This window comes from Saimiri boliviensis, chromosome 17, assembly GCF_048565385.1.
Source record: "Saimiri boliviensis isolate mSaiBol1 chromosome 17, mSaiBol1.pri, whole genome shotgun sequence".
NCBI classification, from domain to species: domain Eukaryota; kingdom Metazoa; phylum Chordata; class Mammalia; order Primates; family Cebidae; genus Saimiri; species Saimiri boliviensis.
Genome location: NC_133465.1, coordinates 44,024,277 through 44,051,827, shown reverse-complemented (window position 1 = coordinate 44,051,827; position 27,551 = coordinate 44,024,277). Strand labels below are relative to the sequence as shown.

The following is a 27,551-nucleotide window of genomic DNA, read 5'->3' as shown; positions in this document are numbered from 1 at the left end:
TCTGGGTGGCCAGGGGCATTGACCAATATCAAAAGATCTTTAAAAGGCAGTCGCTTACTGGCAAGGTATTTCCTGACTTCAGAGACAAAGCACTGATGAAATCAATCCAGAAAAAAAGGTTCTCATTGTACATCCCTTCTTGCTGTACAACCAAAAGACTGCAGCTTTATAGATAAAGGTAGTCCTATTAACCCAACCACATTTGCACAAAACAAGAGAGTCAGCCTACCCCTTCGTGCCTTAAATTCTGGTTCTTGCTTCTCTTCCTTACTAATAAATGTCCTTTGTGACATTTTTTTCCCCCAGAATAAGACACTTTCATTTTCATTAAAAACCTGTTCAGGCAGATATCATTTCTCCTCAGTGATTTTCTCCATAGTGTCTGGGAACCCGTCAGCTGTCTCTTGGTCAGTGGAAGCTACGTCTCCTGTTATCTTGTCAGTTTTCAAGGCAAACCTTCCTAAAATTACAAACCATCCATCACCAGCAATAAATTCTCCAGCTCTAGTTCCTTCACCTTCCTCTTGCTTTAACTTGTCATATAATGACTTTACTTTTGCTTAAATCATATTAATCTACAGGCATGCTTTGCTTTTCTCTTTTCTTTTTTTTTGAGACGGAGTTTCACTCTTGTTACCCAGGCTGGAGTGCAATGGCGCGATCTCGGCTCACCGCAACCTCCGCCTCCTGGGTTCAAACAATTCTCCTGCCTCAGCCTCCTGAGTAGCTGGGATTACAGGCATGCACCACCATGCCCAGCTAATTTTTTGTATTTTTAGTAGAGACGGGGTTTCACTATGTTGACCAGGATGGTCTTGATCACTTGACCTTGTGATCCACCTGCCTCGGCCTCCCAAAGTGCTGGGATTACAGGCGTGAGCCACCGCACCTGGCCTCTTTTCTTTTTTGAGACAAGTTCTTGCTCTGTCACCCAGGCTGGAGTGCAGTGGAGCAATCGTGGCTCATTGCAGTCTTGACCTCAGAGGCTCAAGCAATCCTCTCAGTTCAGCCCTGAGTAGCTGGGACCACAGACAGGCACCACCATGCCCAGCTAATTTTTAAATATTTTTGTAGAGACAGGATCTCACTATATTGTGCAGGCTGGTCTTCAACTCCTGTCCTCAAGCGATCCTTTCTACTTAGCCTCCCAAAGGGCTGGGATTACAAGCATGAGCCATTGCACCCGGCCAAGGTATGCTTTTCTCTTTTCTTTTTTTTTTGAGACGGATTTTTGCTCTTGTTACCCAGGCTGGAGTGCAATGGCGCGATCTCGGCTCACCGCAACCTCCGCCTCCTGGGTTCAGGCAATTCTCCCGCCTCAGTCTCCCGAATAGCTGGGATTACAGGTATGTGCCACCATGCCCAGCTACTTTTTTGTATTTTTAGTAGAGACGGGGTTTCACCATGTTGACCAGGATGGTCTCGATCTCTTGACCTCGTCATCTACCCGCCTCGGCCTCCCAAAGTGCTGGGATTACGGGCTTGAGCCACCGCGCCCAGCCGGTATGCTTTTCTTATAGCAGCAATCTGGCACCCACATAAAAGCTGCATTTTCAATATGAGATTAAAAAGTTATTTCACAACAAATGTAAGCTGCAGCAGTAGCTTCATGAATTTCTTTTTCTTTTATTACAACAGTCCTCATGCTGAATTCACTTATCTTGAAATGGTGAACAACCATAGCTACAGACCTCAAACTATGTACAAACAGAGCAATTTTTCTTGTAATGTCCTAACTTTTCTCTGATTCTTGGGAGGACTTCCAGCAACACTAGTGGCACTAGTGGATCTCATGGCATTACTTGAGGTTTACTGTATTGCACTAAACACAATGAAAAATATACAAGAACCATGAGAGATCAATTTTTCCTGTGATACACAATTAACTGGAGAGAAACGCTGATGTGGTGATGACTAGTGTCACACAGCATTTTAAACAGATACTTGCAACACTTGAGCTCACCACAATAGAAATAGGGTTGGCTATGAAATTATTATAGTAGTACATACAGTACATAAGTTAATTTTTATGCAGTTATGATTTAATACTGCACCCTCACATTTGCTTCTATTTCTCTCAACAGTGAATGGTGCCATGTACGGTCTGTGTTTGTATGCATAAGCTTTGATCAAGTTTTGTTTGTTTGTTTTGCTTTGCTTTGTTTTGTTTTTTGAGACGGAGTCTTGCTCTGTTGTCCAGGCTGGAGTGCAGTGGGACAAATCTCAGCTCACTGCAACCTCCACCTCCCGAGTTCAAGCAATTCTCCTGCCTCAGCCTCCCAAGTAGCTGGGACTACAGGTGCGCACCACCACGCCCAGCTAATTTTTGTACTTTTAGCAGAGACAGGGTTTCACCAAGTTGGCCAGGATGGTCTCAATCTCTTGACCTCGTGATCCACCCATCTTGGTTTCCCAAAGTGCTGGGATTATAGGCGTGCACCACTGTGCTCAGCATTTTGATAAAGTTTTAACTTTTTTTTCTTTTTTTTAAGATGGAGTTTCACTCTCGTTGCCCAGGCTGGAGTGCAATGGCGTAATCTCGGCTCACCGCAACCTCCGCCTCCCAGGTTCAAGCAATTCTCCTGTCTCAGCCTCCCAAGTAGCTGGGATTACTGGCATGCACCACCACACCTGGCTAATTTTTTGTATTTTTAGTAGAGATGGGGTTTTTCCATGTTGGTCAGGCTGGTTTTGAACTCCTGACCTCAGGTAATCTGCCTGTCTCAGCCTCCCAAATTGCTAGGATTACAGGCGTGAGCCACCGCACCCGTCCCAAGTTTTAACTTTTTATAATAGATCTGTATATATTTTATGGTAGCAAATGTTAAAATAGACTAGTATCCACACATATTTTATGCATTCATAACATACCTTTTTGATTTTTTTGATATTTCTAGGCTACAGTTTATTTGCAAGATTTTACAAACTGTCACAAATCTCCAAAAATTTTCCAATATATTTATTTTTTAAAATCCATGTATGGCCAGGCACGGTGGCTCAAGCCTGTAATCCCAGCACTTTGGGAGGCCGAGGCGGGTGGATCATGAGGTCGAGAAATCGAGACTATCCTGGTCAACATGGTGAAACCCCGTCTCTACTAAAAATACAAAAATTAGCTGGGCGTGGTGGCGTGTGCCTGTAATTCCAGCCACTCAGGAGGCTGAGGCAGGAGAATTGCCTGAACCCAGGAGGCGGAGGTTGCGGTGAGCTGAGATCGCGCCATTGCACTCCAGCCTGGGTAACAAGAGTGAAACTCCGTCTCAAAAAAAAAAAAAAAAATCCATGTATAAGCAGACCTGTGCAATTCAAACCCAGGTTGTTCAAGGGACAACTGTATATACTTCTAAGAGACCATATTAAGTAGTCGAGGAAAGACAGGAACAGTAGTCTCACTCATTCACGTGTGTGTTGAGTGTAAAAAATAAAAATCTAAATCTTTCTTTAACTTTAAAACCCTATACTCCAACATATTACAAAGATCCCATCTCAAAATTTAAAATCCCAAATGGGAAAGGGAATCTGAACTCCTAGGACTTAAAAAAATAAAACAACAAAAAAACTCAAAAAACTGAAGCAACAGATTCCAAAGGAATCACCTACAAAAAGAACACAAAAGGGCCAGACACAGTGGCTCATCCCTGCAATCCCAGCACTTTGGGAAGCACAGGTGGGCAGATCGCGTGAGCTCAGTAGTTCAAGACCAACCTGGACACACAGAAAACTGCTGTCCCAGCCAAGCACAGTGGCTCACGCCAGTAATCCCAGCACTTTGGGAGGCTGAGGCGGGCAGATCACCTGAGGTCAGGAGTTCGAGACAAACCTGACCAACATGGTGAAACCCAATCTCTACTAAAAATACAAAAATTAGCCAGGTATAGTGGTGCACGTATGTAATCCCAGCTACTCAGGAGGCTGAGGCAGGAGAATCACCTGAACCCAAGAGGTGGAGGTTGTAGTGAGCCGTTATCAGGCCAATGCACTCCAGCCTGGGCAAGATCAAGACACCTTCTCAAAAACAATATTGAAAAATAAGGCCAGGCAATCCTTTGGGAGGCCAAGGTGGGTGGATCATCTGAGGTCAGGAGTTCAAGACCAGCCTGGACATCATGGGGAAACCCCATCTTTAAAAACTAAAAAAAAAAAAAAAAAAGAAAACGAAAAAAATTAGCTAGGCGTGGTGGCACTTATCTGTAATCCCAGCTACTCAGGAAGCTGAGGTAGGAGAATCATTTGAACTTGGGAGGTGGAGGTTGCGGTGAGCTGAGATTGTGGCACTGCCCTCCAACCTGGGCACAGAGCCAGACTCTGTCTTTAAAAAAAGACACACACACACAAAAAAGGGATACTAATCAGTCAAGAGAACTGCAGATTTGAGTCTATCTACTCTAAGAGCATCACTTTAAAAACACAAAAACAAATGTTCCACTGCAAACTGGCAACTGAAAGGCCCACAAGGTTTCCATTAAAAATTCCACTTACAGCCCAGGCACAGTGGCTCACATCAGTAATCCCAGCACTTTGGGAGGCCAAGGCAGTAGAATCAGTCCAGTCCAGGAGTTCAAGACCATCCTGGGCAACATAGTGAGACCCTGTCTCTATCAAAAAAAAAATTTTTTTAATTACCTGGACATTGTAATGCACACCTCTAGTCCCAGCTACTAGCAATACTAAGATAGGAGGATCACTTGAGCCTGGGAGGTTGAGGCTACTGTGAGCCATTATCCACTACACTCCAACCTTGGCAGCAGCATGAGACCTCATATTAAAAAAAAAAAAAAAAAAAATCCATTTATTCAAGGAAGCAAAGTCCCTTCAACAAAAAGTAATTGGTGGCCAGGTGCGGTGGCTCACGCCTGACATCCCAACACTTTGGGAGGCTGAGGCAGGCAGATTCACATGAGGCTAAGAGTTCAAGACTAGCCTGCCCAACATGGTGAAACTTTGCCTCTACTAAAAATACAAAAATTAGCTGGGCATGGTCATGCATACCTGTAATCCCAGCTACTTGGGAGGCTGAGGTGCAAGAATTGCTTGAACCCAGGAGCTGGAGGCTGTAGTGAGCTGGGATCACACCACTGGACTCCACCCGGGGTGACAGAGTGAGACTCCATCTCAAAAAAAAAAAAGAAAAAGTAATGGGAGAACCATTGAAAGACCTCTTGTGCCTGGCATCTCACCTATCAGAACATAAAGTATTTATTTATAATTCCAATGGCCTAGTCATTTGAATAGGTTTAATAAACTATTTCCCTCTGAAATGCCTTGTTTCATATTTTGGTTTTTGCTTCTGTGTTTTCGTTTTTACAAACAGCAGAATAGGTGGCAGTCTCCCTCACTTATCCCACCTAGCTATCTAATTCACTCCAGGTCATTGGATGGAAGTTCCTTTCTTTTCATGTTACCTCTAAGGTAGAAGTGGGGACAGCGGAAACCATGAACAAAGCTCTACTGACTTAAACAGCTACTTCCTGCCTCACGAGAGAGCCAGATGCAAATAAATCCGACATAGTATGGGCCGAGAGTGGGGAAGATGCTGGGGTGCCTGAGAAGAGCAGGACAGAGGCTCCTACCTCAGATGCAATGTCTCATAGCATTCATTTAAGGTTGACCGCCATGAGAAGATTATGAGGGATGGGAAGCAAGTCCCTGAAACACCCCAAAGTTCTCTATGCTTTTTTTATTTGTAGCATACACAGATATTTTGACAAGGGATGTATTACCTAGCCTCAGAAGCAATGAGCATCACAAATTTCTGGCCCAAGTTAAATATAGACTGTCTCGATACAAAGTCAATCCAGACAGCTGTGTTTAACAAGTCAGCTTCTAGGCATGACCGGCACATGAAGTACCACCTGATCACAAAGGAAGAGGTACCACTAGGAGGACGGCAGACAGTCTAAAGCATGCTGATCCCACAAACTCTCAGCATTTTGATGAATATTTCCTAAGAGACTACAACACTGACCAAAAGAAATTAACACCATGCTGCCTGGGAGAAAGTGACTATCAGGCAAAGAAATTCAGAACAGAACAGTTACTGGATCAACACTAAATTCTCCTCTGTATATGTGATTTAACAAAGTGTCTCTAGATGGTAAGTTTAATTACAAAGCTTGTGATCTGCCTAATGGTCCTAGGTTCTTTCTTCCTTTTACCTGAAGAGTTTTACTAGCTCAATTCTTGGGAGCCTCTTCAACAGTTTTGTTCAGGCCCTCCTATTTAGGAGACAAAACACTGCTGACCAGACTTTTAAATGAAACTTTTACTCTCCCTTCCCTACCCCCTCCATTTCTTCTAGTGACTGAAACCAGTGCCCATATCAATATTCAACTGAGTCTAAGAGAATTTTTCCCCAATCATAGCTCCATTCCTCCAAATCCCTTCCACAAAAAGTCAGACAGCAAAGGTAGAGCAAGGCAAGGGGGAAACAAGTCTCTCTTACCAGCATCTCTTACCTCTGTAGTGCTCCATTCTAGTGTGGTGGGTGATACCCTGTGATCGGAAACTGAGGCTCAGGATGTAACGAGGATCAGAACTGTCTCGTACCAGGAAAGAACCATCTGGTTTCCCTTTCAGCTTCATCTCTGCATCTTCCCAATTCATTGGCCCCCAATACCAACCACACTATCAAAGACAAGAAGCACTCCGCTAGTTATCAGGACAGAGAAATGTCAAAGTTTTCAGCACAATCTATCTTATCATGGGAGAATGCGCTGCATTATTCAAAACATTTCAATAGGTAAAATACACGAGCATCTCAACCATTAGCAATGAACATCAGGCTCACTATACTTTTGGCCCTCCAAAGTAACAGAATAATAATTCTGGCTGGACTTGGTGTCTCACACCTGTAATCCAAGCACTTTGGGAGGTTGAGGTGGGCGAATCACTCGAGGTCAGGAGCTCAAGAGTAGCCTGGACAACATGGTAAAACCCCATCTCTACTAAAAATACAAAAATTAGCCGGGTATGGTGGCACATGCCTGTAATCCCAGCTACTCGGGAGGCTGAAGCAAGAGAATCGGCTGAACCAGGAGGTGGAGGCTGCAATGAGCCTGGATAGTGCCACTGCACTACAGCCTGGGTGACACAGTGAGACTCTGCCTCAAAAACAAAAAATGGCTAGGTACAGTAGTTCACGCCTGTAATCCCAGCACTTTGGGAGGCTGAGGCAGGTGGATCACCTGAAGTCAGGAGTTCAAGACCAGCCTGGCCAACATGGTGAAACCCCGTCTCTACTAAAAATACAAAAATTAGCTGGATGTGGTGGCACATGCCTGTAATCCCAGGTACTCAGCAGCTGAGGCAGGAGAACTGCCTGAACCCAGGAGGCAGAGGTTGCAGTAAGCCAAGATCACACCATTGCACTCCAGCCTGGGCAACGAGAGCAAAACTCAGTCTCAAAAACAAAACAAGACAACAACACCACCACCAACACCAACAACAAACAATATTAATTCTACAATTCCTTTACCAAAGACCCTACCAAGAAATGAAGAGGAAATTGGGTCAGCTAATCTATCAAAATCAGCTTAGACTATGTAAACATTTCTCCTACAGCCTTTATCATGTCAAAATTTTTTCTCTAAATTCAATTTTATTACATTTCATGGAATTAATAGCAGTAATACACTGCTTTTGTCACTGTAAATACGGAAGCAAGTAAACTACTCTTCCTCTAAAAACAATAAATAGGGGCTGGGCATGGTGGCTTATGCCTATAATCCTAGAGCTTTGGGAGGCAGAGGCAGGAGGATCACATTGAGCCCAGGAGTTCAAGACCAGCCTGGGAAATAGCAAGACCAGTCTCTACAAAAAATATAAATAAATTTTAGCTGGGTATAGTCGTGCATGCCTGTAGCACTAGCTACTCAGGAGGTTGAGACAGAAGGATCCTTTGAGCCCAGGAGTTTGAGGCTGCAGTGAGTTATGATTATGCCACTACACCCTAGCCTGGGCCACAAAGCAAGACCCTTTCTCTAAAAATAAATAAACGAATAAATTAAGGAGTACCTGGGTACAAAATTTAGCTAATGGGAGAAGTAAGCTGCCAGTCCTTAGGCACTACCTACCTTCTCCAGCTCTCGAAGGCTGGCTGCAAAGCTGCTCGAGTCAGGTCGGTAGAGGGGACACTGGAGGTGCTGTGGCGGTTGGCTGTGCAGGGATTCAGCTGCTCGGATGGGAGCAATCCGGGGAAATGCATCTGCAGGGCAAAAGAGTGGTGGTTACTTGTATACCCTCATTGCTCTCAACCACAAATAAACCCTCCCCAAAAAAAAGAGATGCTAACTGAAGAGGGCAAGGCATTAGAAGCTAAGCTGGAAAGGGTAGAAGCCAAAGCAGTGGGAAAGAGCTGGATGGGCTGGAACAAAAAGCTGTGTGGGCTCGTGTAAGCTGTGAAGGATGGGTGGGGACACTGAACCCCAGGAAAGGGGGAGGTGAGCTGCTCACTAACCTGACTAAGGTGACAACTTCAGGGGCTTCACCAGCCTAGAGTGATTCCAACTTCTCCCACCTCGAAATGAAGTGCCGATAAGGCAGCCTTGGAAATAGTGACTCACTTACTTGCCCAGGAAGACTAATGATTTTGCCAGGCAAGTAGAAAAGAATGCTGATTTCATTCATTTTATTCCTTGGGTACTAAAAGCTGGCAAAGCAGGTATGGGCTACTAAATGCTTGGTACTTATTTACAAGGCTGCAGTAAATACCAAAAGCTTAGAAAAACCATAGAACCTTGAAAACCAGCAACTTACTAAACCTCACTATCCTGAAATTAAGGCAGTTTCTTAAGTGACATCTACTCAAGGATTGCAAAACAGTCTCAGCAGCAAAGAGATGAAAAATTCAGTAGTCTTTTACCCCTAACAAAAATCAGATTGACCTCCATAAAGAAAACGGGTTAGGAAAACCAGTTCTTGGCCTCATTTCCAAGGAGTCTGGTCCAGCCAAGGGGAAGAGATTTAAACTTTCTACTAAGCTATTATTTCCATAAATAGATTTCTCCCATCCTTCTATGGTACAAAGTATACTTTGTACTCCCAACTCTTACAAGTCTTGCCTCTAAACTAAGCTAACCTGGGGCATGGGGTGGAGGAGGCGGAGGTAGGGGGAAAGACTGCAAGGAAGACCCCATCGGAGCCACAAGGACAGATGTAGGCAGCGTCCCACTGATATCATCTAGAAAAGAGAACAAAAGCAAGAGGTTCAGAAATGTGAGCACAGAATGAGCACGGTGAAGGCAGAGGAGAGGGAGAAGGACTATCAGGCTGCCCTCTGGGGCAAGATGGCCCAACCTTCACCCAGTCTTTTTGCATAGACGGCAACAACCATCTTACTCTGGTTTGCTTGTGGAAAGCAGGGTTGTAGGGATATTTCTAATGCAGCCCAATAGTAGCAGGTTCAAGGCAAGATAAATGTAAATCTAATTAATATATGCACAGTAAGTATTACAGCATGCAGGCGAGACTCATTTAATTCCTTAGGGAGATGACAGGGTGCTGAGAAAGAGCTAGGAAATAATTGAGTCATCATCAGAAACCCAGAAGGGTGGTCGGCTCCCAGCAAAGAACAAGTCCCCGGAGCTCACCCTCCCACTAGGCAAGAAGGTGAAGAGGGGAAGAAACTATACCTAGAAGGCTGAGGCTTCTTCTTGGAGGAGGAGGGGGAGTTGGAGGGTGTGGAGAGGTCAGGCCCCGCTGAGAAATGTCCACATCCACAAGCGACACAGTTTCACCTGAGGGATTCATGGAGCAAGCAAGTTACAGAAGCACCTTGCCCAAAGCTGACACAGAAAGCAAAGGGAAACAAAGGGCAAGCAGGCGAGGCTGGGGGTCTTCTGCTTTCCTAACGCCCCCAGAGCTAAAATCATCCTGAACATCAGGAAGTCAATTTTTAAATTCTATCATTCGGCCGGGCGCGGTGGCTCAAGCCTGTAATCCCAGCACTTTGGGAGGCCGAGGCGGGTGGATCACGAGTTCGAGAGATCGAGACCAACCTGGTCAACATGGTGAAACCCCGTCTCTACTAAAAATACAAAAAATTAGCTGGGCATGGTGGCGCGTGCCTGTAATCCCAGGTACTCAGGAGGCTGAGGCAAGAGAATTGCCTGAACCCAGGAGGCGGAGGTTGCGGTGAGCCGAGATCGCGCCATTGCACTCCAGCCTGGGTGACAAGAGCAAAACTCCGTCTCAAAAAAAAAAAAAAAAAAAAAAATTCTATCATTCCTTCGCCCTGTTAAGGGTCAAGGATTCTTTAGGACAAAACCAAGGAACAATAGAAAACACATTTAATTCTGGTTCTAACACTGACTTACAATCTAACCTTGAACAAGGGGTCTTCCTTATCCAATGGAACCCACATCATTTATTTTTTGAGAATTATGTGTCAATTCCTGCCTTAGGAAACAAGGCAAGTGGCTTGTTATTTGCCCAAACAGATATGGAAAGCAAGGCCCAGAAAACCTAAGAACTGCACGGTAAGCTGAATTCAGATAAAGTTCCCAGTGTTAGTCCTAATGTCTTCCTAGAGGGCAGTCCATATTTTGATTTTTCCAGACTATTCCCGCATAAGAGAATCTACCTGAATAAGATATCTGTTCTTAATAGCTGAGGCTACAAAGGCTGAAAGTACAATTTATAGTACTAAAAATTAACTACTTTCACAGTCAGACAAAAGTCAGGTAATCTAAGAGGCAGCTTCTCCAAAGGAACTTGGTGGGAGGAGGCGCATGACTTCTCTTCTTCCCAGCATGTCATGCAGTTCTGATCCCTGCCATACACAGTACTCCTTGCCACCCAACTCCCTCTATTTCTTTTTCACTTGAGTCACGAGAGGATGAAGCGTATTTTATTAATATTAACATAAGCGGATAGCCAGGATTTGGCAGGCCTGATCCACAGATCAGAACTTAGGATTTCTCTAATTTAGCCCTTAGGGTGTTGCCTCCAACACCTTTTTCTTATTCAGGGCTGAATGAGCCCCTCAGTTAGTCTTTTAACGTTTCCCCCGTTAAGAAAATTAGGTGACCAATATCTACCAAAAGAACAGAAACTGGATTTTCAGAACCTAAATACACAGTGGTTTTGTTTTTTTTTTGAGACTGAGTTTCGCTCTTGTTGCGCAGGCTGTAGTGCAATGGCTCACCGCAACCTCCGTGTCCAGGGCTGAAGCGATTCTCCTACCTCAGCCTCCTGAGTAGCTGGGATTACAAGCATGTGCCACCACACCCAGCTAATTTTTTGCATTTTTTTTTTTTTTGAGACGGAGTTTCGCTCTTGTTACCCAGGATGGAGTGCAATGGCGCGATCTCGGCTCACCGCAACCTCCGCCTCCTGGGTTCAGGCAATTCTCCTGCCTCAGCCTCCTGAGTAGCTGGGATTACAGGCACGTGCCACCATGCCCAGCTAATTTTTTGTCTTTTTAGTAGAGACGGGGTTTCACCATGTTGACCAGGATGGTCTCGATCTCTCGACCTCGTGATCCACCCGCCTCGGCCTCCCAAAGTGCTGGGATTACAGGCTTGAGCCACCGTGCCCAGCCAATTTTTTGCTTTTTTTTTTTTTTTTTTTTTTTTTTTTTTTTTTTGAGACGGAGTTTCGCTCTTGTTACCCAGGCTGGAGTGCAATGGCGCAATCTCGGCTCACCGCAACCTCCGCCTCCTGGGCTCAGGCAATTCTCCTGCCTCAGCCTCCTGAGTAGCTGGGATTACAGGCACGTGCCACCATGCCCAGCTAATTTTTTGTAACTTTAGTAGAGACGGGGTTTCACCATGTTGACCAGGATGGTCTCGATCTCTCGACCTCGTGATCCACCCGCCTCAGCCTCCCAAAGTGCTGGGATTACAGGCTTGAGCCACCGCGCCCGGCTAATTTTTTGCATTTTTAGTAGAGATGGGGTTTCTCCATGTTGCTCAGGCTGCTCTTGAACTCTCAACCTCAGGTCATCTGCCCACCTCAGCTTCCTAAAGTGCTGGGATTACAGGCGTGAGCCATCGCCCCGGCCAACACAGTTTTGTTTTTTTTTTTCAAAGGTCTTGAATGCTAATTAAGACAAACAGAAAAGCTCTTCTAAAAGTCATTAGTGAGACCAGGTACCATGGCTTACGCCTATAATTCCAACGATTTGGGAGACCAAGGTAAGCGAATCACTTGCGCTCAGGAGTTCCAAGACCAGCCTGGGCAACACAGTGAGATCCTATCTCTACAAAAATAAAAAAAATTAGTTGGGTGTGGTGGTGCATGCCTGTAGTCCCAGCTATTCTAGAGACTGAGGTAGGAGGATCATTTGGTCCCAGGAGGTCGAGGATCCAGTAAGCTGAGACTATACCATTGCACTTCAGCCTGAGAGACAAAGTGAGACCCTGTGTCAAAAATAAACAAACAAAAGTCATCAGTGGAAGTTCCAGAAAGCTGGAACCAGACTTACCACACAGCTTGGTAACTGAGAGCCTGGCTGCCCAGAGCAATGCAATGGGGCCAGACAAGCGTGTTTCCTGATAGACCAGAGCAGTCTAGTCTATCAGGAAAAGTTTGGCATCCCCAAACTTTTTACACAGGGGGCCAGTTCACTGTCCCTCAGACCGCTGGAGGGCCGCCACATACTGTGCTCCTCTCACTGACCACCAAAGAAAGAGGTGCCCCTTCCTGAAGTGCGGCGGGGTACCGCACGCGGCCCTCGGGCTGTAGTTTGGGGACGCCTGGTCTAGACTGTTGTTAGAGCCCTTAACATAAAGAACGTCATTCAAAAGGGCTAAGGCTTACCTGAACCTCAAACGACAAATGTCGGTGGTGTTCCTTTTTTATTTTTTTATTTTTTTGAGACAGAGTCTCACTCTGTCTCCCAGGCTGGAGTGCAGTGGCAAAATCTCTGCTCACTGCAACCTCAGCCTCTCAGGTTCAAGTGATTCTCCTGCCTCAGCCTCCGAGTAGCTGGGACTATACGTGTGTGCCCCCACACCCAGCTAATTTTCTGTATTTTTTGTAGAAGCAGAGTTTCACACCTCATTGGCCAAACTGGTCTGAAACTCTTGACCTCAGATGATCCACTCACTTCAACCTCCTAAAGTGCTGCGATTACAGGTATGACCCACCATGCCCAGCCATGCTCCTTACTTTAAGGAGGAAACAACTATTAACTAGAATAACACGCTATCACAAGATAAGATTTTTTAATTCTGGGCTTGGGTAAAAACAGAGATCTCCTTCTCCACTACAGTAGATGTCTATACAGGTATCAATTCACTTGTTCTGACAGTTCAGAGCAGTCTATCCAGTTGCAGGTCTCACTGGCCTGCTTAACGTCTTCCTGGAAGCATCCATTCCCAAATCCTAAGTCTTCCAATCACCTTTTTGAGGGACATGATATCCAAAGGAGTTCGAGATTGGAATTTTTTTAAAGGCCTCTCAGTCACAACCAATGAGAAGTACTCAGTTTCTGAGACTTTTCTACAGCTTATTCATGCAGGAGCTTTACATGTGCCTGACATAACAGAAGATCTCCCTCTCTGAAAAAGTCCCCTACAAAAGGAGAAGGCAGTTACCTATCATCCAAAGGATATTCTACAGACTTCCTACTTTAGCAACTGTTTTCCCTGCTGCAAGAGGGCAGACTTAAATTAGATACAATAAAGAACTCTAACAGCTGCAAGAACTGCAAGCCCCTAAAAAGACAAGAGCTCATGTATCCCTTTTGCCCAAAGTCTTTAAAAATAGACCAGATAATCATGGATCATTTTTATGAGATAATCCATGAACTCCCTTCGAAGCAGGGACAGAAATTGTATGACTTCTAGGGAGTCTTTTATGTGCTGTGAGCCCATAAATTTGCAATTCCTAGTTTTAATTTATATGTGATGACCCTGAACTAAGCACTGCATAACTGCTAGAGCCACCCAATTACCAACAAGCAGACTTTACCTCCAACTATAAAGCATCCCAAGTCAAGAACACATTCCATACCATAAAAATAGCCTCACTCCAAACCCACTGGGAAAGGAATGAAGGAAATAACTCCAGACACGCCTACAGCTTCCTGTGATGCATCTGCAAATGTTTCCCAACAGGTCTCAGAACACTCCTAGTTTCAGATGTCAGAAGAGAGAAAGCTTATTACCCTTACCTGTGAACAGGGGGCTGAAGGAGACCGGAGAAAAGGCACTTTGAGTTCTTGTCAACCTGGGTTTCCTAGGGAGTGAGAAAGCACAGAGAGAATAAAGGAGAGAAATGAACACATATCCATTTAAGTCACCGTAACACAGTTCCAGATGCACTGAAAAATAAAGCAAATCCTAGTCGCTGTCAGCAACACTCTTGCAATAAAGAATAAAATAAAAGGGGAGAATGAAATAATTAAGGCAATTCCTTAAATAGATTTGGCTACAGAATTCACCAGCCTACAAAGCAATGAGAAATCCCTTTGGAGCTCACCATATCCAGTACATTGAAGAGTAAAACACCTTGAGTGGTAATTAGCAAGTCCATTTCAAGAGGAAGGAAGTGGGATGCAGAGCTAATTTTCATCTGGGAGCCAAGAAAAAGGCACTTGACCTGAACAGGCACCAGCTCAGAGCAAATTTTCCCTCTGGGCTTGGCTGTAGGATAGGTTGTCCCAAAGTGAACCAGGAAACATATTCTGACCTGAGAATAGCACTGCAGGATGCACATGCAATCTTCAACCTTGAAGACCTTTGATTTCTGCACAATTGCCCCAAGGCATGGGTCAAAGTCACCAGCTACTAAGTGGGACTCCTCAGATTGGGGACTCTGCCTAGCACCCAAGAAGAGGGCCCATTCCTCTCTCTGAGCTGCCAGTCACACAGCTCTCCCCATGACTTCTTGATGCTGCCCCAGGGAACCAGTCTGAAAACCTAGATCTTTTGGTTCACACACCACACCAAAGATCACTTCGTACCATATTTTCAAGTGGCTTTTCAGCAAGAAATGAAAGAAACTCAAAGACTCCAACGAAGATATTCTGGCCAGAAGTGTGTTAAACTCAAAAAAGCTCACCTAAGAATGACTAAACTTGTCAAGGTGATAGAAATATGCTATATGCTAGCCAGGTGTGGTGGCTCACATCTGTAATCCCAGCACTTTGGGAGACGGAGGTGGGCAGATCAGAAGGTCAGGAGTTCAAGACCAGCCTGGCCAACATGGTGAAACCCTGACTATACTAAAAATACAAAAATTAGCTGGGCGTGTTGGTGCATGCCTGTAATCCCAGATACTCAGGAGGCCGAGGCAGGAGATTGCTTGAGCCAGGGAGGCGGAGGCTGCAGTGAACCAAGATCATGCTACTGTACTCCAGCCTGGGTGACAGTGAGACTCCATCTCAAAAAAAAAAAAGGCTATATGCTGATTATGGTAGAGGTTATGATGACTATATATAAATTTGTCAAAATTAACAGAGCTGGACACTTAAAAGATACATTTTGTAGCATACAAATTATACCTCAGGCCTGGTGCAATGGCTCACACCTGTAATCCCAACACTTTGGGAGGTGGAGATGGGCAGATTGCTTGAGCCCAGGAGTTTGTGACCAGCCTGGGCAATATGGTAAAACCTCATCTCTACAGAAAAATACAAAAATTAGCTGGGCATGGTGGCACATGCCTATAGTCCCAGTTACTCAGGCGTGTGAGGTGGGAAGATCATCTGAGACCAGGAAGGTCAAGGGTGCAGTGAGCCATGATTGAGCCGCTCCAGCCTGGGTGAGAGTGAGACCCTGTCTCAAAAATATACATATAAAAATAAGCAAATAAAAACAATATAACAGACTTAAAGGAAATCCTCCCCCAGAATTGAATGTCTGACTCCTAGCATTGTAGCTGGCTCACCTTCCAAAAATACTCTTACCCAAAGGCCTAAATAGAAAACTCTTTTGAACTATAAACTGCACCAACAGAGAGGGGCAAAAGCAAAGAAAATCCAAAATAAAATTCTATTTTAAATTATTTGACTTCAGAAGATGTTTATGCATTTACGCTTTAACACTGATGTCTGAGCTTCTCAGAATTCACTTCAAACAAAATTCTAAAATCATGCCATGAAAATCTTTTTCAGAAAGAGCTGAAATCCTGGTCCTTGTTTCTCCTGACCTAGCTTTACACTCCCTTGGCAGCCTCCATACTTGAGGGGTCTGATGATCACGATTACTATGAATACTCCACCCACAGCACCCACAGGAGAGGTGGCTATATAAAAATAAGATCCGGCCACACACAGTTTCTCTGCTCATAAAAGTGGCTCATGATTGCAGCTTAGTTCCAACAATCCAGAGGACTGGAACGCAATGTGAGTTCCACTGGACATGAACTTTAACACTGCTGAAGAGCTTCCAAGCTGATTTTTATTTGATAACTTGTGGGTACAACATTAAAACCAGCAAGTAGAAACCTAAAGCACTGGCCTTTCAAAAGGTTCACACCTCAGCCATTTGGCCGTTTGCCTCTTTTCAAAGGAAGCTGCATTACTCTGCCATCTGCCCATGCTGGGGACGAGTCTCTTCAGTGCCAAGCACTGAAGAACGGCAGGACCCAAATGCACACATCTTGCGGAGGCCTTCTCACTTCAGCTCATCTTCTCCCCCACCCCCAGCATTTTGAAGAAGAAAAATCATAGTTTCTAGGATCTAGAAAAAGAAAAACATCTGAATCCAGGCAGAGCTGTTCGAGAGCGCCAGAATGGTTTTTCCTGGCAAATAAGGGGGCCTCATGGCTGCTTGGAAAGGTAAATGGTCTAAAGTCTAGGAGGCTAAAAGGCTACTAATAAATATGCATGCTTCTTTCTTTCTTTGGGGAGACAAGCCTAACTAAAAACCCAAAGCAGTATATGTCTCAAGGATCCTGACAGCATTCAAATGGCAGTCATTCATGAAAAAACCAATCTAGATAACTATTAAAAAAAAAAAAAAAAAAAAAAAGTAAGGTACTGATTAACATAGAATTGAGGATGGTGGTCACCTGGGGTAGAGGTAAGATGTAATTAGGGGCCGGGCGCGGTGGCTCAAGCCTGTAATCCCAGCACTTTGGGAGGCCGAGGCGGGTGGATCGCGAGGTCAAGAGATCGAGACCATCCTGGTCAATGTGGCGAAACCCCATCTCTACTAAAAATACAAAAAATTAGCTGGGCATGGTGGTGCGTGCCTGTAATCCCAGCTACTCAGGAGGCTGAGGCAGGAGAATTGCCTGAACCCAGGAGGCGGAGGTTGCGGTGAGCCGAGATCGCGCCACTGCACTCCAGCCTGGGTAACAAGAGCGAAACTCCTCCTCAAAAAAAAAAAAAAAAAAAAAAAAAAAAAAGATGTAATTAGGAAGCAACACTCTTCAAAGGTACTGATAACATTCTATTTGTTAAGCTTAGTGATGGGTACCTATGTTTATATTTTATTATTATTCAAAGACATACACTTTATATATCCCCTTTTGTAAGCATGAACCATTTAGAATGATAAAAGGCCATTTTAAGCAGACACACTATATTTTGGAGAGCAATATGAATAATAATAACATTTCAAGCTAACCCCTCTGGTCGAGCATGGTGGCTCACGCCTGTAATCCCAGCACTTTGGGAGGGCAAGGCGGGTGGATCACGAGGTCAAGAGCATTCTGGCCAACATGGTGAAACCCCATCACTACTAAAAAATACAAAAATTAGCTGGGCGTGGTGGCATGCACCTGTAGTCCCAGCTACTCAGGAGGCTGAGGCAGGAGAATTGCTTGAACCCAGGAGGCGGAGCTTGCAGTGAGCCAAGATGGCATCACTGCACTCCAGCCTGGCGCCTGGCAATACAAGACTCTGTCTCAAAACAAACAAACAAACAAACAAACAAAACTAACCCCTCTATACTACATTCCCATGTTATTCTTCCCCAGATCACCTCAACAAGCATTAGGGTGCAAAGTTACACCCCTGTAACTTTGCCAGTAGGCCACTTGTATCTTAGCAGCAACAAAGACTTGAGGAGTAGGTTAGGATGGAAAAGCATTTGGTGCACTGTGCTTCAGGTGACAGAAAAGGACAGGGCAGAAGGCCTTAGGCAAAGGTCTTTGAGGCTGGCAGTCCTTTGTGTCAGCTAACTTCCTGCCTATACTGTAGGTAACAAAGAGACAGAATGCCTCTGTCCATTTCTACCCTGCAAATTATTAACTGTACTGCAACAGATTTACGGGATAAAAGGAGTTAAAAGCATTAGACTACACAAGAACGACAACACATAGATGTAACCATTGGCCAGTTTTCAAGTTCCTTGAAACCTAAAACATAAACAATGAAATAATAACAACCTCTGTATCTTGCCCAAAAATCCCCTCTACTGATGCCCTAAGACTTACACATGTCCTTTTCTAAAGTAACTTCCTAACTAGGATGTCCAAATACTAGGTTTTACAGCTCTAATGTACCTCTGCCCCTGCTAAAGCACACAGTGCCAAGTCAGCCAGCCTGTGCCATTTCCAACACGTCATAAGCCAGTGTCTGTTCATGTGCTACAGGCACAAAAACCATGTGTTCATTTTTAGTTCCAATACACAGACATCTGTGCAGCAAGGTCAGATCCAAAACTCCATCATAAACCATCTAAAGAACCTATAGAGGGAACTTCCAGGGAAAAGCCAAGAGGCATGGTCCAAGGTCTAAACCTTAGATGATGTCGGCAGAGAGAATGTTAAGGAGTAGGAAAAGCGGCACAGGACTCAAACGAACAGAGATTTTTCAAAGCCCAGGAGCTCATTCTAAAAGAGAGCTGTCAACTACAACTACTTCATGGAAAAAATAGTTAAAAAGATCAATAGTGTACAGACCCAAAACCCGAACATAAAATCAGAACTTCCTCATCCCACCACAAAATCATTTTGCTCTCAGCATGTCATGCTATTACTTAAAAAGACCCCTTTAGGCCGGGCGCGGTGGCTCACGCCTGTAATCCCAGCACTTTGGGAGGCCGAGGCGGGTGGATCGTGAGGTCAAGAGATCGAGACCATCCTGGTCAACATAGTGAAACCCTGTCTCTACTAAAAATACAAAAAAATTAGCTGGGCATGGTGGCACGTGCCTGTAATCCCAGCTACTCAGGAGGCTGAGGCAGGAGAATTGCCTGAACCCAGGAGGCGGAGGTTGTAGTGAGCCGAGATCGTGCCATTGCACTCCAGCCTGGGTAACAAGAGCAAAAGTCCGTCTCAAAAAAAAAAAAAAAAAAAAAAAAAAAGACCCCTTTAGACCTGAAGACCCAAGGAAACAGTGAAAAAGGTTTCTCATGTCTGCCAGGTCTGTCCACAACAGCAGGGCTTCAAATGGATGCCAAGGCAGCCTGCCTCTCTTTCCAGAATTCCATCTTTTTCCCCCCAAATAAACACAGAGGAAACCACTACAGAACTATCCTCCATTTCTCTACCTCACTACCATGAAGACGGCCAGTAACAGCCTCATCTGTTAACTTGAAAAAAACAAATCTTGAAAAGTGAACAAGGTACCTATTTCCAACCAAGTGTGTATTACGTGATGATTCAAAATGGTCAGATCAAATTAGATCTCTCACCAAATCCAAAGGAAGACAATCAGCTCAACATATGAGAAACAGACATGGGAACTCCACTGGTTTTCCTGAAATAGCAATGCTAGATTACACTGAGGACCACAGGCATCAAGCCCAGCTCTCTGAATTCCAACATATGTGTGTTATAAGCCCTAGCCCAGTTCCCGAGAACAGAAACCTGATTAGTTGCCGGGCCCATTTCTTTCTTTCTTTCAAAGAGATGGAGTCAGTCGGGCGTGGTGCTCACGCCTGTAATCCCAGCACTTTGGGAGGCCGAGACAGGCGGACTGTCTGAGCTCAGGAGTTCAAGACCAGCATGGGAACACAGTGAAATCCTGTTTCTACTAAAATACAAAAAATTAGCCAGGCATGGCGGCATTCGCCTGTAGTCCCAGCTACTTGGGAGGCTGAGGCAGGAGACTTGCTTGAACCCGAGAGGCGAAGGCTGCAGTGAGCCAGGATCACACCAAAGCACCCCAGCATGGGCAACAGAGCGAGATTCTGTCTCCAAAAAAAAACAGAGAGAGAGAGATGGGAGTCTCACTCTGTCACCCAGGCTGGAGTGCAGTGGCACAATCATAGCTCACTGTGTCCTTGAACTCCTGGGCTCAAGTAATCCTCCTGCCTCTGCCTTCCAAGTAGTTGGGACTACAGGAGCACATTACCACACCCAACTGGTGGGCCCATTTCTTACCTCACTTATAAAAAGAGTTCTCAGCTAGGCACAGTGCTCAACCTGTAATCCCAGCACCCTGGGAGGCCAAGGTAGGTGGATCACCTGAGGTCAGGAGTTCAAGATCAGCCTGGCTGACATAGCGAAACCCCAGCTCTACTAAAAATAAAAAAAATTAGCCGGGCATGTTGGTGTGCCCCTGTAATCCCAGGTACTGGGGAGGATGATGCAGGAGAATCACTTGAACCCAGGAGGTGGAGGTTGTAGTAAGCCAAGATCGCACAACTGCACTCCAGCCTGGGCAACAGAGCAAGACTCCACCTCAAAACAAAAAACAAAAACAAACCAAAAAGAGTTCTCTAAGCTAACTCATAATACATTTAAGACAATATATCCACAGGTAGATCCACTAACCAGACTCAAAAGCAAAAGGAAGTTTTGCTCAGAGCTAAAATGTGAGAATTGTAAAAATGATTATAGGAAGATAGCTATAGAGAACAACAAAGGGAATTATGCCCAGAGGTTACTGTAAAAGCCCCAAATTATATAGCAAAGACGCCCATAATTAACTCCAATCAACAATGAGGACTAAGGCATATACCCTTTGGCAAAAGACTGAAATTTCTCACCACTTCTAGCTCCCACCAATCAAAACAAAAGAACAAGCTAAAAATCCAAACTCATCCTCCCACTATCTCGGACTTAGGAGGTGCAGATCCACAGAAATCACAACTACCCTGGCCAGACTCACCAAGTTTCTCACAGCTGCGAGGCTGCCAGCAAGACTGGCACATAGTAAGCTGTGGAAAAGCTCACAAGCAGCACCAAATCCTAAGCATTAAAAAAACTTACCGGCTCAGTCTTATTACTTATCTTCTAAAAAGCACAAAATATTCCATCTAGATTTCTCTTATTGACGATCTATTCTTAAAAGGATAAGATAGTCAACACTCACCCATTTTACAGATGGGGGAAAAAGGGAAGCATGAAGATGACAAATTTGGCATCCATCTCACAGCTGATGTTGGAGTTTACATGGAATCTAGACTTTCACATTCTCTATACAGCATGCTGCCTCCAAACAGCAGTCAACCAAACGTTTATACACAAATACCTAGCTCTTCTCCAATTCATCCAAAAAAGCCCTTGGACCAAAAAATGTAATTCTCCAGTGCCCTGAACTAAGCTTCTTTGCAAAGCTACAGCCCAATTTGCTCTGCGGCAGAAATCTGTATTGTGCTTAGTGTGAGGGTTGGTGACAGAGCAGCCAATGACCATTAAATTCTGCTTCCAAAGGCAAAAAACCGTATAATGTTATATGCCTTTTCCTCTTCCTAATCTATTAGACATAGCAGCTAATTTCATGCCACACCTCGTATTTCGTATTTCGTGTCTCTGGAATCACAGAGGAACTCCTGGTCAATATGTAACAAAGACAAGACAAACCACAAGAAAAGTAGCTATCTATCCTATGTCATCACCCATAGCTTTAATCCCGCCCTTCCCTGCATCTGATGAAAATTTCATCTGTGCTGGTAAGTGGAGCATTGAATACAGAGCCTACCACAAAAAAGCTGTTTCAGCAGCCACACACTTTTCAAGATCTGAACTCCCAGCATGAATTCGCTGGGAGGCAAAGGCAGAAACGCTGGTCTACCTAAAGGGGCAACCCACTGATTTTTTTAATAAAGTTTGGATTTAGCCTGATCCCTAAGATGAGCCCATGGCACAGCTGTTCAGTAAGGGCAAGAAAGCCAAATCCACCCAACATTTTCCTCTTGGAGTACCCAAGTTCCCTTGAAAACAGAAGTACACAATGAGTGGTTCCCAATTCAGGATCACCTGGGGAGCTTTCAAAATATTCACTCAGGCTTTTCAAAAAGCTCCCCAAAAAGCTCCTAGTTCACAGTAAGGTTATCAATTTATACCTGTTCTTTAGCTTTGGCTTATGGCTGCCAGTATGTCTCAAGAATCCATCATGTAAACCACAACAAAATCAATTCTTTCTGAGAAGCTGCTCAGAGAAGTACAAACCACAGTGGAAGTTACCACAAGGGAAGACTCATTTCACTGACACCAAAGTTGACAGCTTTGTAACCAATGCTACAGATCTAAGACTGGATATCAAAGATCAGTCCACCCTTCAGAAATGCAGGAAAAAACTCAATGCCTGAGTCTGAAATTTTCATAAATTGGCCCAGAGCTCATGTACCAATGTCTATACCTCACTGGTATTTAGAATTCTCAAATGGCCATGAGAGAGCGCAAAGCTATTTTCTTGAGACAGGCTCTCACTCTGTCATGTAAGCTGGAGCGCAGTGGCATGATCATTATTCACTGCAACCTCTGCCTCCTAAGCTCAAACGATCCTCCTGCCTCAGCCTCTAGAGTAGCTAGGATCACTCCCGACGAATTCTTTGTTTTTTTGTAGCTATGGAGTTTCACATGTTGCCCAGGCTGGTCTCAAACTCTTGAGCTCAGGCGATCCGCCCTCCTCAGCCTCCCAAAGGTCTGGGATTAACGGTGTGAGCCACTGTGCCCGGCCTGCTATTTTCAGTTCTCGGAGACAGTGATCAGCACACAAGTTTGATATGTCAAGTTTATCTAAGGGAATAACCAGGAAAACATTAAAACTTTGAACAGAGATGTCCAATTGATTGATGGCCTACAACTGCATTTGAAGAACCTCCTGTCATTTGCTTGCATGAGTGTGAAAGGGGGGTGCCGTGCTGGTACACAGAATAAACAAGGTGGTCAAGATGCAACATCAGCTTTTTGCCCCTAAGGCCAAACATTTCCAGCAATCTCCCTCCCAGGGATATGGCAGACGGCTGCCTTGGAAAAACTTAAAAAGCCATGCTAGGGTGGGGATGGGAGATGGTCTGAAACCATCTTCCAACAAGAGAGATGCAGACCAGCTGAGAAGTGTCATGGAGTGTGCACTCTGTAAGAGTGAAAGCTGTTTCCACAATTAGCTGTGACCTAATGTGAGATGTTACCGCCTTTGGCCCCAAGTGCCTCCTCCTGAAGACTCTATCTTAAGAACTGTCAAGATCGCGTCGGCATTAGACAAAAAGGGAAACCAAACAAGAAAAGGAAGTTTGTCGCCAGCCCTCGGCCGTTCTCACCTCCCCGCGTCCAGCTCCCGGCCCGCAGAACCTCCCATGTCTGTCAGACTTGCAGCTGAAGCAGCCAGCTCTCCAGAAGGCCTCTTGCCGGTCCCATCCCCACCGCCAGAGCCACCGTTGCAGCTTTTGGTGCGGAAGAGGCGACTGAGGCGGATTTTGAAGGAGCCCTTCCGAGAAGGGCCCGCCAGAGGCCGGAGGGGGCCGGGAGGAGGCGGGGGCGGGGGAGGTTGCTGCTGCTGCTGCTCCCCTCTACTCAGGCGCCCCAGGGGGACCAAGTCCTGCAGCGGGAAGGGCACCAGAGGTAATTCAGGGCCTGGGGGTTGCAGCAGAAGCCGGCCGCCCCCTCCTCCTCCTCCGCGACCCGGACTGCTGAGCTCCTCTTCCGAGCAGCTGTTAGTCTCCAGGCTCTCGGCCTCCGATTCCAAGCCCTCCAGGACCAGCAGCGCGTCGCTCGTTTCCGTGGGATCCTCCCCGGCCTGCGGGGCGGCAGCAGGCGGCTGGGGCTGCGGAGGGGGCGGCTGAGGGGGGCACGGGCACGGGCAGCAACCCCCACCGACCGTCTTGACCCCGGGCCCTGCCGGCTGCCCGAGCCCCAGAGCCGCCAACTGCGCCTCTAGTCCAGCCGCCGGGCCCCAGGTCCGCTCGAGCGCCAAGCCCGGCGGCAGGGCCTTGGGGTCCAGGGCACAGCGGTGCCGGGGACACAGTAGTTCCGAGGGTCCCGGCTCCGGGGCCGCCTCCACGTCCTCCTCCTCCGGCGGCCGACCCACGTTGCGGAACACCATCAGCTGCGGCGGCCGGGAGCCGCGCGGGCCGGGCCGCGCGAGGAAGGGTGGCGGCGGGAGGCCATGGCCCGGGGGCGGCGGCGGCGGGCCTGGCTCGGGGGCCGCCTCTCCATAGCCGAGGAGGCGGCTCAGGACGCGGTACGAAGCGGCCGCCGCCGCCGCCTCGCCTTCCCGGAGCTCGGCCCCCTGCATTGGGGAGAGGGAGGGAGGGCGGGCGGCCGCGAGCCGGGCTGGGGTGGGGACTAGGCCGGGCCCCGCCGGAGCCCCGCCCGCCGCGGCCCCCGGAGCGACAGCACTAACGGCCGCCGCGGCCTCTGCCTCATACAGTGGGGCGGGGGGCGCGCGGAACCCTGCGCTAGCCCAGGCCGCGCTCTGCCAGAGTCGAGCACCGCCCCCAATACACGTCACTTCCGGAAGGGCTTAGCCACGCCTCCTTCCCCAGGGCGTGCTCGCGCTGGCGTCAACGGCGAGTGACGTCGCGCGCGTCCCGGCCGCTATTGGCCGTGAGCTGCCTGTCGGCTGGCGTTGGTATCCTTTCCCGGCCGTTTCTGTTTCACTTCCTGGGCGTCCAGGCCCAGGCTATCCCATTCTGTAGAATGGAGAGGCCTTGGAAACCGTGGTCTGGTCCTATGAGAGAGCCGCTGGCCTTGGAAGCACCTGTGGTTCTCCGAACCTGTGCCGCTTGCAATGTGTGACCTTGGCTGAGTCATTTGATGGTTAATCTGTATCTCCCTCCTGCTACTCAGTGAGTGTGTAATCACTACATGACTCCTGTTCTAGACCCAGGGCTGTACTGATAAATGTGGAACAACCAGCTCTCTGAGGGGAGAAAGGGAATGTATGCACATAGATAGGTACATAAATTTATCGTTAAGTTTTGCTGACATAAAGGATGTAGCTTATGTAGCTCCTTTACGATTTAGTAAAGCTAATAGTCAATTGGCAAATTCCATGTAACTCTCACAGAATGCTTTCATTGATTTTTGCCAAACTCTTATACGGGTAGCCAAACTGTGGTTGCAGTTGACCAAGGAGTGTAATTGTAACATAAATGTTGGTTGATAGAAGTGAAAAAGACAAAACTGGATCGTCAATGATGGGAGCGACTTCTTTGCTGAGTCAGAAAACAGTTCCAAATACTGGAAGAATATTTACTCGATTTTTATATTATTCATAATGTAACAGCTGCAGACAACACATTAAGTTTTTGTTGTTGAGATGGAGTCTTGCTCTGTTCCCGAGCCTGGAGAGCAACCGCTCACTGCAGCCTCTGCCTCCTGGGTTCAAACAATTCTCCTGCCTCACCCAGCTAATTTTTTGTAATTTTTTTTTTGAGACAGAGTCTCACTCTGTTGCCCAGGCTGGAGGGCAGTGGCACGATCTTGGCTCACTGCAACTTCCACCTCCCAGGCCCAAGTGATTCTCCTGCCTCAGCCTCTCAAGTAGCTGGGACTACAGGCATGTACTACCACACTCTGCTAGATTTTGTATTTTTAGTAGCGATGGGGTTTCACCATCTTGGCCAGGCTGGTCTCTAACTCCTGGCTTCAGGTGATCCACCTGCCTCGGCCTCCCAAAGTGTTGGGATTACAGGCGTGCACCACCTCGCCTGGCCTTCTTATCTGTTATATAGGGATAACGATTGCAACTTTGCTTACTTTCAGGCATGTTGTGAAGCTAGCTTTTTGTGTGGAGGAGGTGAGACTGGAGCCAGAGAAAACAGGAGTCCATTGAAATAGTCCCCATAGGAGATATTGAGCAATGCAAGGGAAAAAGAGGAAGGATCAGCTGCAGAACTCAGTGACTTCAGTACCTGAGGATGCACTGAGGGAAAGACGGCGAAGTGTTGAGTCCTGCAACCAGAGAAACCTTTTCAGAATGGAAATGTGTTCATAACTTGCGATTATAATTGTTCATGGTTTCCCATTGTTCTAAGGCTAATGTGTGATCTGGCCCCTTCGTGATCCAACCCCTACCTCTCCAGCCACATTCCCCCACCTCACTCCACCTTGTTCTCTGTTCCCTGCATTCCCATCAGCCTTGCGGCGGGCTCCCACACGTATGGGCATTGCATAAGCTTCTTCCTTTTCTTGCAAGACTTTTCTCCTTTTGCTTAGTAAACTCCTATTCATCCTTCAGATTGAATTCGAGCCTCACTTCCTTAGGGAAATCTCCTTGCCTGGACACTTCCTCTTCCCCAGGCTCTGAGACCACTCCTTTGTTGCATTTCCTTGCACAGGTGTAACTTGCACTCTGTCTGTGGGGTCAGTTGATTAAAAGCTGTCTTCCCTATCTAACTATAAATTCTATGGGGCTGGAAGCTGTGTTCACTTTTTGCCCCTTGTGGACACTCCGGTGCCAAGGACAGTGCCTGGAATTGTTGTTCAACCTTAATCCCTGTAAGAGGCTCCTGAGACAAAATCTGCACAACAGAATTCATTATCTTTCCTCACACGTAAAGAGACAAACTGAAGCTCGGTGAGCTGTTTAGCTAAAGTCACTCAGTTCGAAAGGATGCAGTGAAATTCAAAACTAGCTCTGACTTCAGATAGTTCATTCTCTTCCCCTGGCTGCCTCTCAGGTGTCACTCAGGTTTCTGAAGAAAACAAGAGTGATTGAGCGGGCAGGTCTTGGATCACTTAAGGCCAGGAGTTTAAGGCCAGCCTGGGCAACACAGCAACATCCTGTCTCTACAAAAAAATTTAAAATTAGCTGGGCACAGTGATGTGCCCCGTTGTGGTCCCAGCTACTCAGGAGGCTGAGGCAGGAGGATTGCTTAAGCCCGGGAGGTAGAGACTGCAGTGAGCTGTGATCACACCACTGCACTCCAGCCTGGGTGACAGAGCAAGACCCTGTGAGTGAATGAATGAATGAATGAATGAATGAATGAATGAATGATAGAAGAGAAATTGCTATAGAATCACAGCACCTGAGGCCTAAGAAGACTACCCAAGATCCCTAGCTTTCTCTCAGAAATTCTCTGGCCTCAGAGCCCATTATAAGCTGAGTGCAGGCAAGGTTCATGGCTCTTCGACGCCCTCTGCTGTTCAGCTTCTTTCCTGGCTCCAGGAGAGGCAGACTGTCAGTAGCTGGAGCATCTCTACTTGCACAGAGTGCACAGAGGTACCGGGGAACACACAGGAGCTCTAAGGCAGGGCAAGCCATAGAGCAGACTTTTCCCATTTCTGTAATTGTCCAGGGCTGTAGCCCAGATCCTGGAAAAAACATTGAAAGTTAAATTCCAAGCAAAGAAGGTGTATCTTTGCCTTTGTATGACTTGAATTTGCATTGAGTTTGTTTGTTTGGAGATGGAGTTTCATTCTTGTCACCCAAGCTGGAGTGCAATGGTGTGATCTTGGGTCACTCTGCCTCCTGGGTTCAAGCAATTCTCCTGCCTCAGCCTCCTGAGTAGCTGGGATTTCAGGCGTGCCACCAGGCC

General features: G+C 46.4%; 1 protein-coding gene across 3 annotated transcripts in view; it reads right to left on the bottom strand.

Moving 5' to 3' along the window:
- The window catches only part of SOCS7 (suppressor of cytokine signaling 7), a 55,611-nt gene extending 31,109 nt beyond the window's left edge, over positions 1–24,502 (bottom strand). The window contains exons 1-6 of one of the 3 annotated variants that reach the window (XM_003931484.4): positions 23,331–24,502; positions 14,117–14,181; positions 9,630–9,734; positions 9,077–9,178; positions 8,073–8,203; positions 6,456–6,624 (exon numbers count right to left, since the gene is read on the bottom strand). In XM_003931484.4, coding sequence (XP_003931533.3) covers positions 6,456–6,624; positions 8,073–8,203; positions 9,077–9,178; positions 9,630–9,734; positions 14,117–14,181; positions 23,331–24,304 — 1,546 coding nt within the window. In that variant the 5' untranslated portion in view covers positions 24,305–24,502. The remainder of the gene's footprint in view (positions 1–6,455; positions 6,625–8,072; positions 8,204–9,076; positions 9,179–9,629; positions 9,735–14,116; positions 14,182–23,330) is intronic. The other 2 variants (XM_074388659.1, XM_074388660.1) reach the window with 2 other exon arrangements.
- Between the last annotated feature and the right edge of the window lie 3,049 nt (positions 24,503–27,551).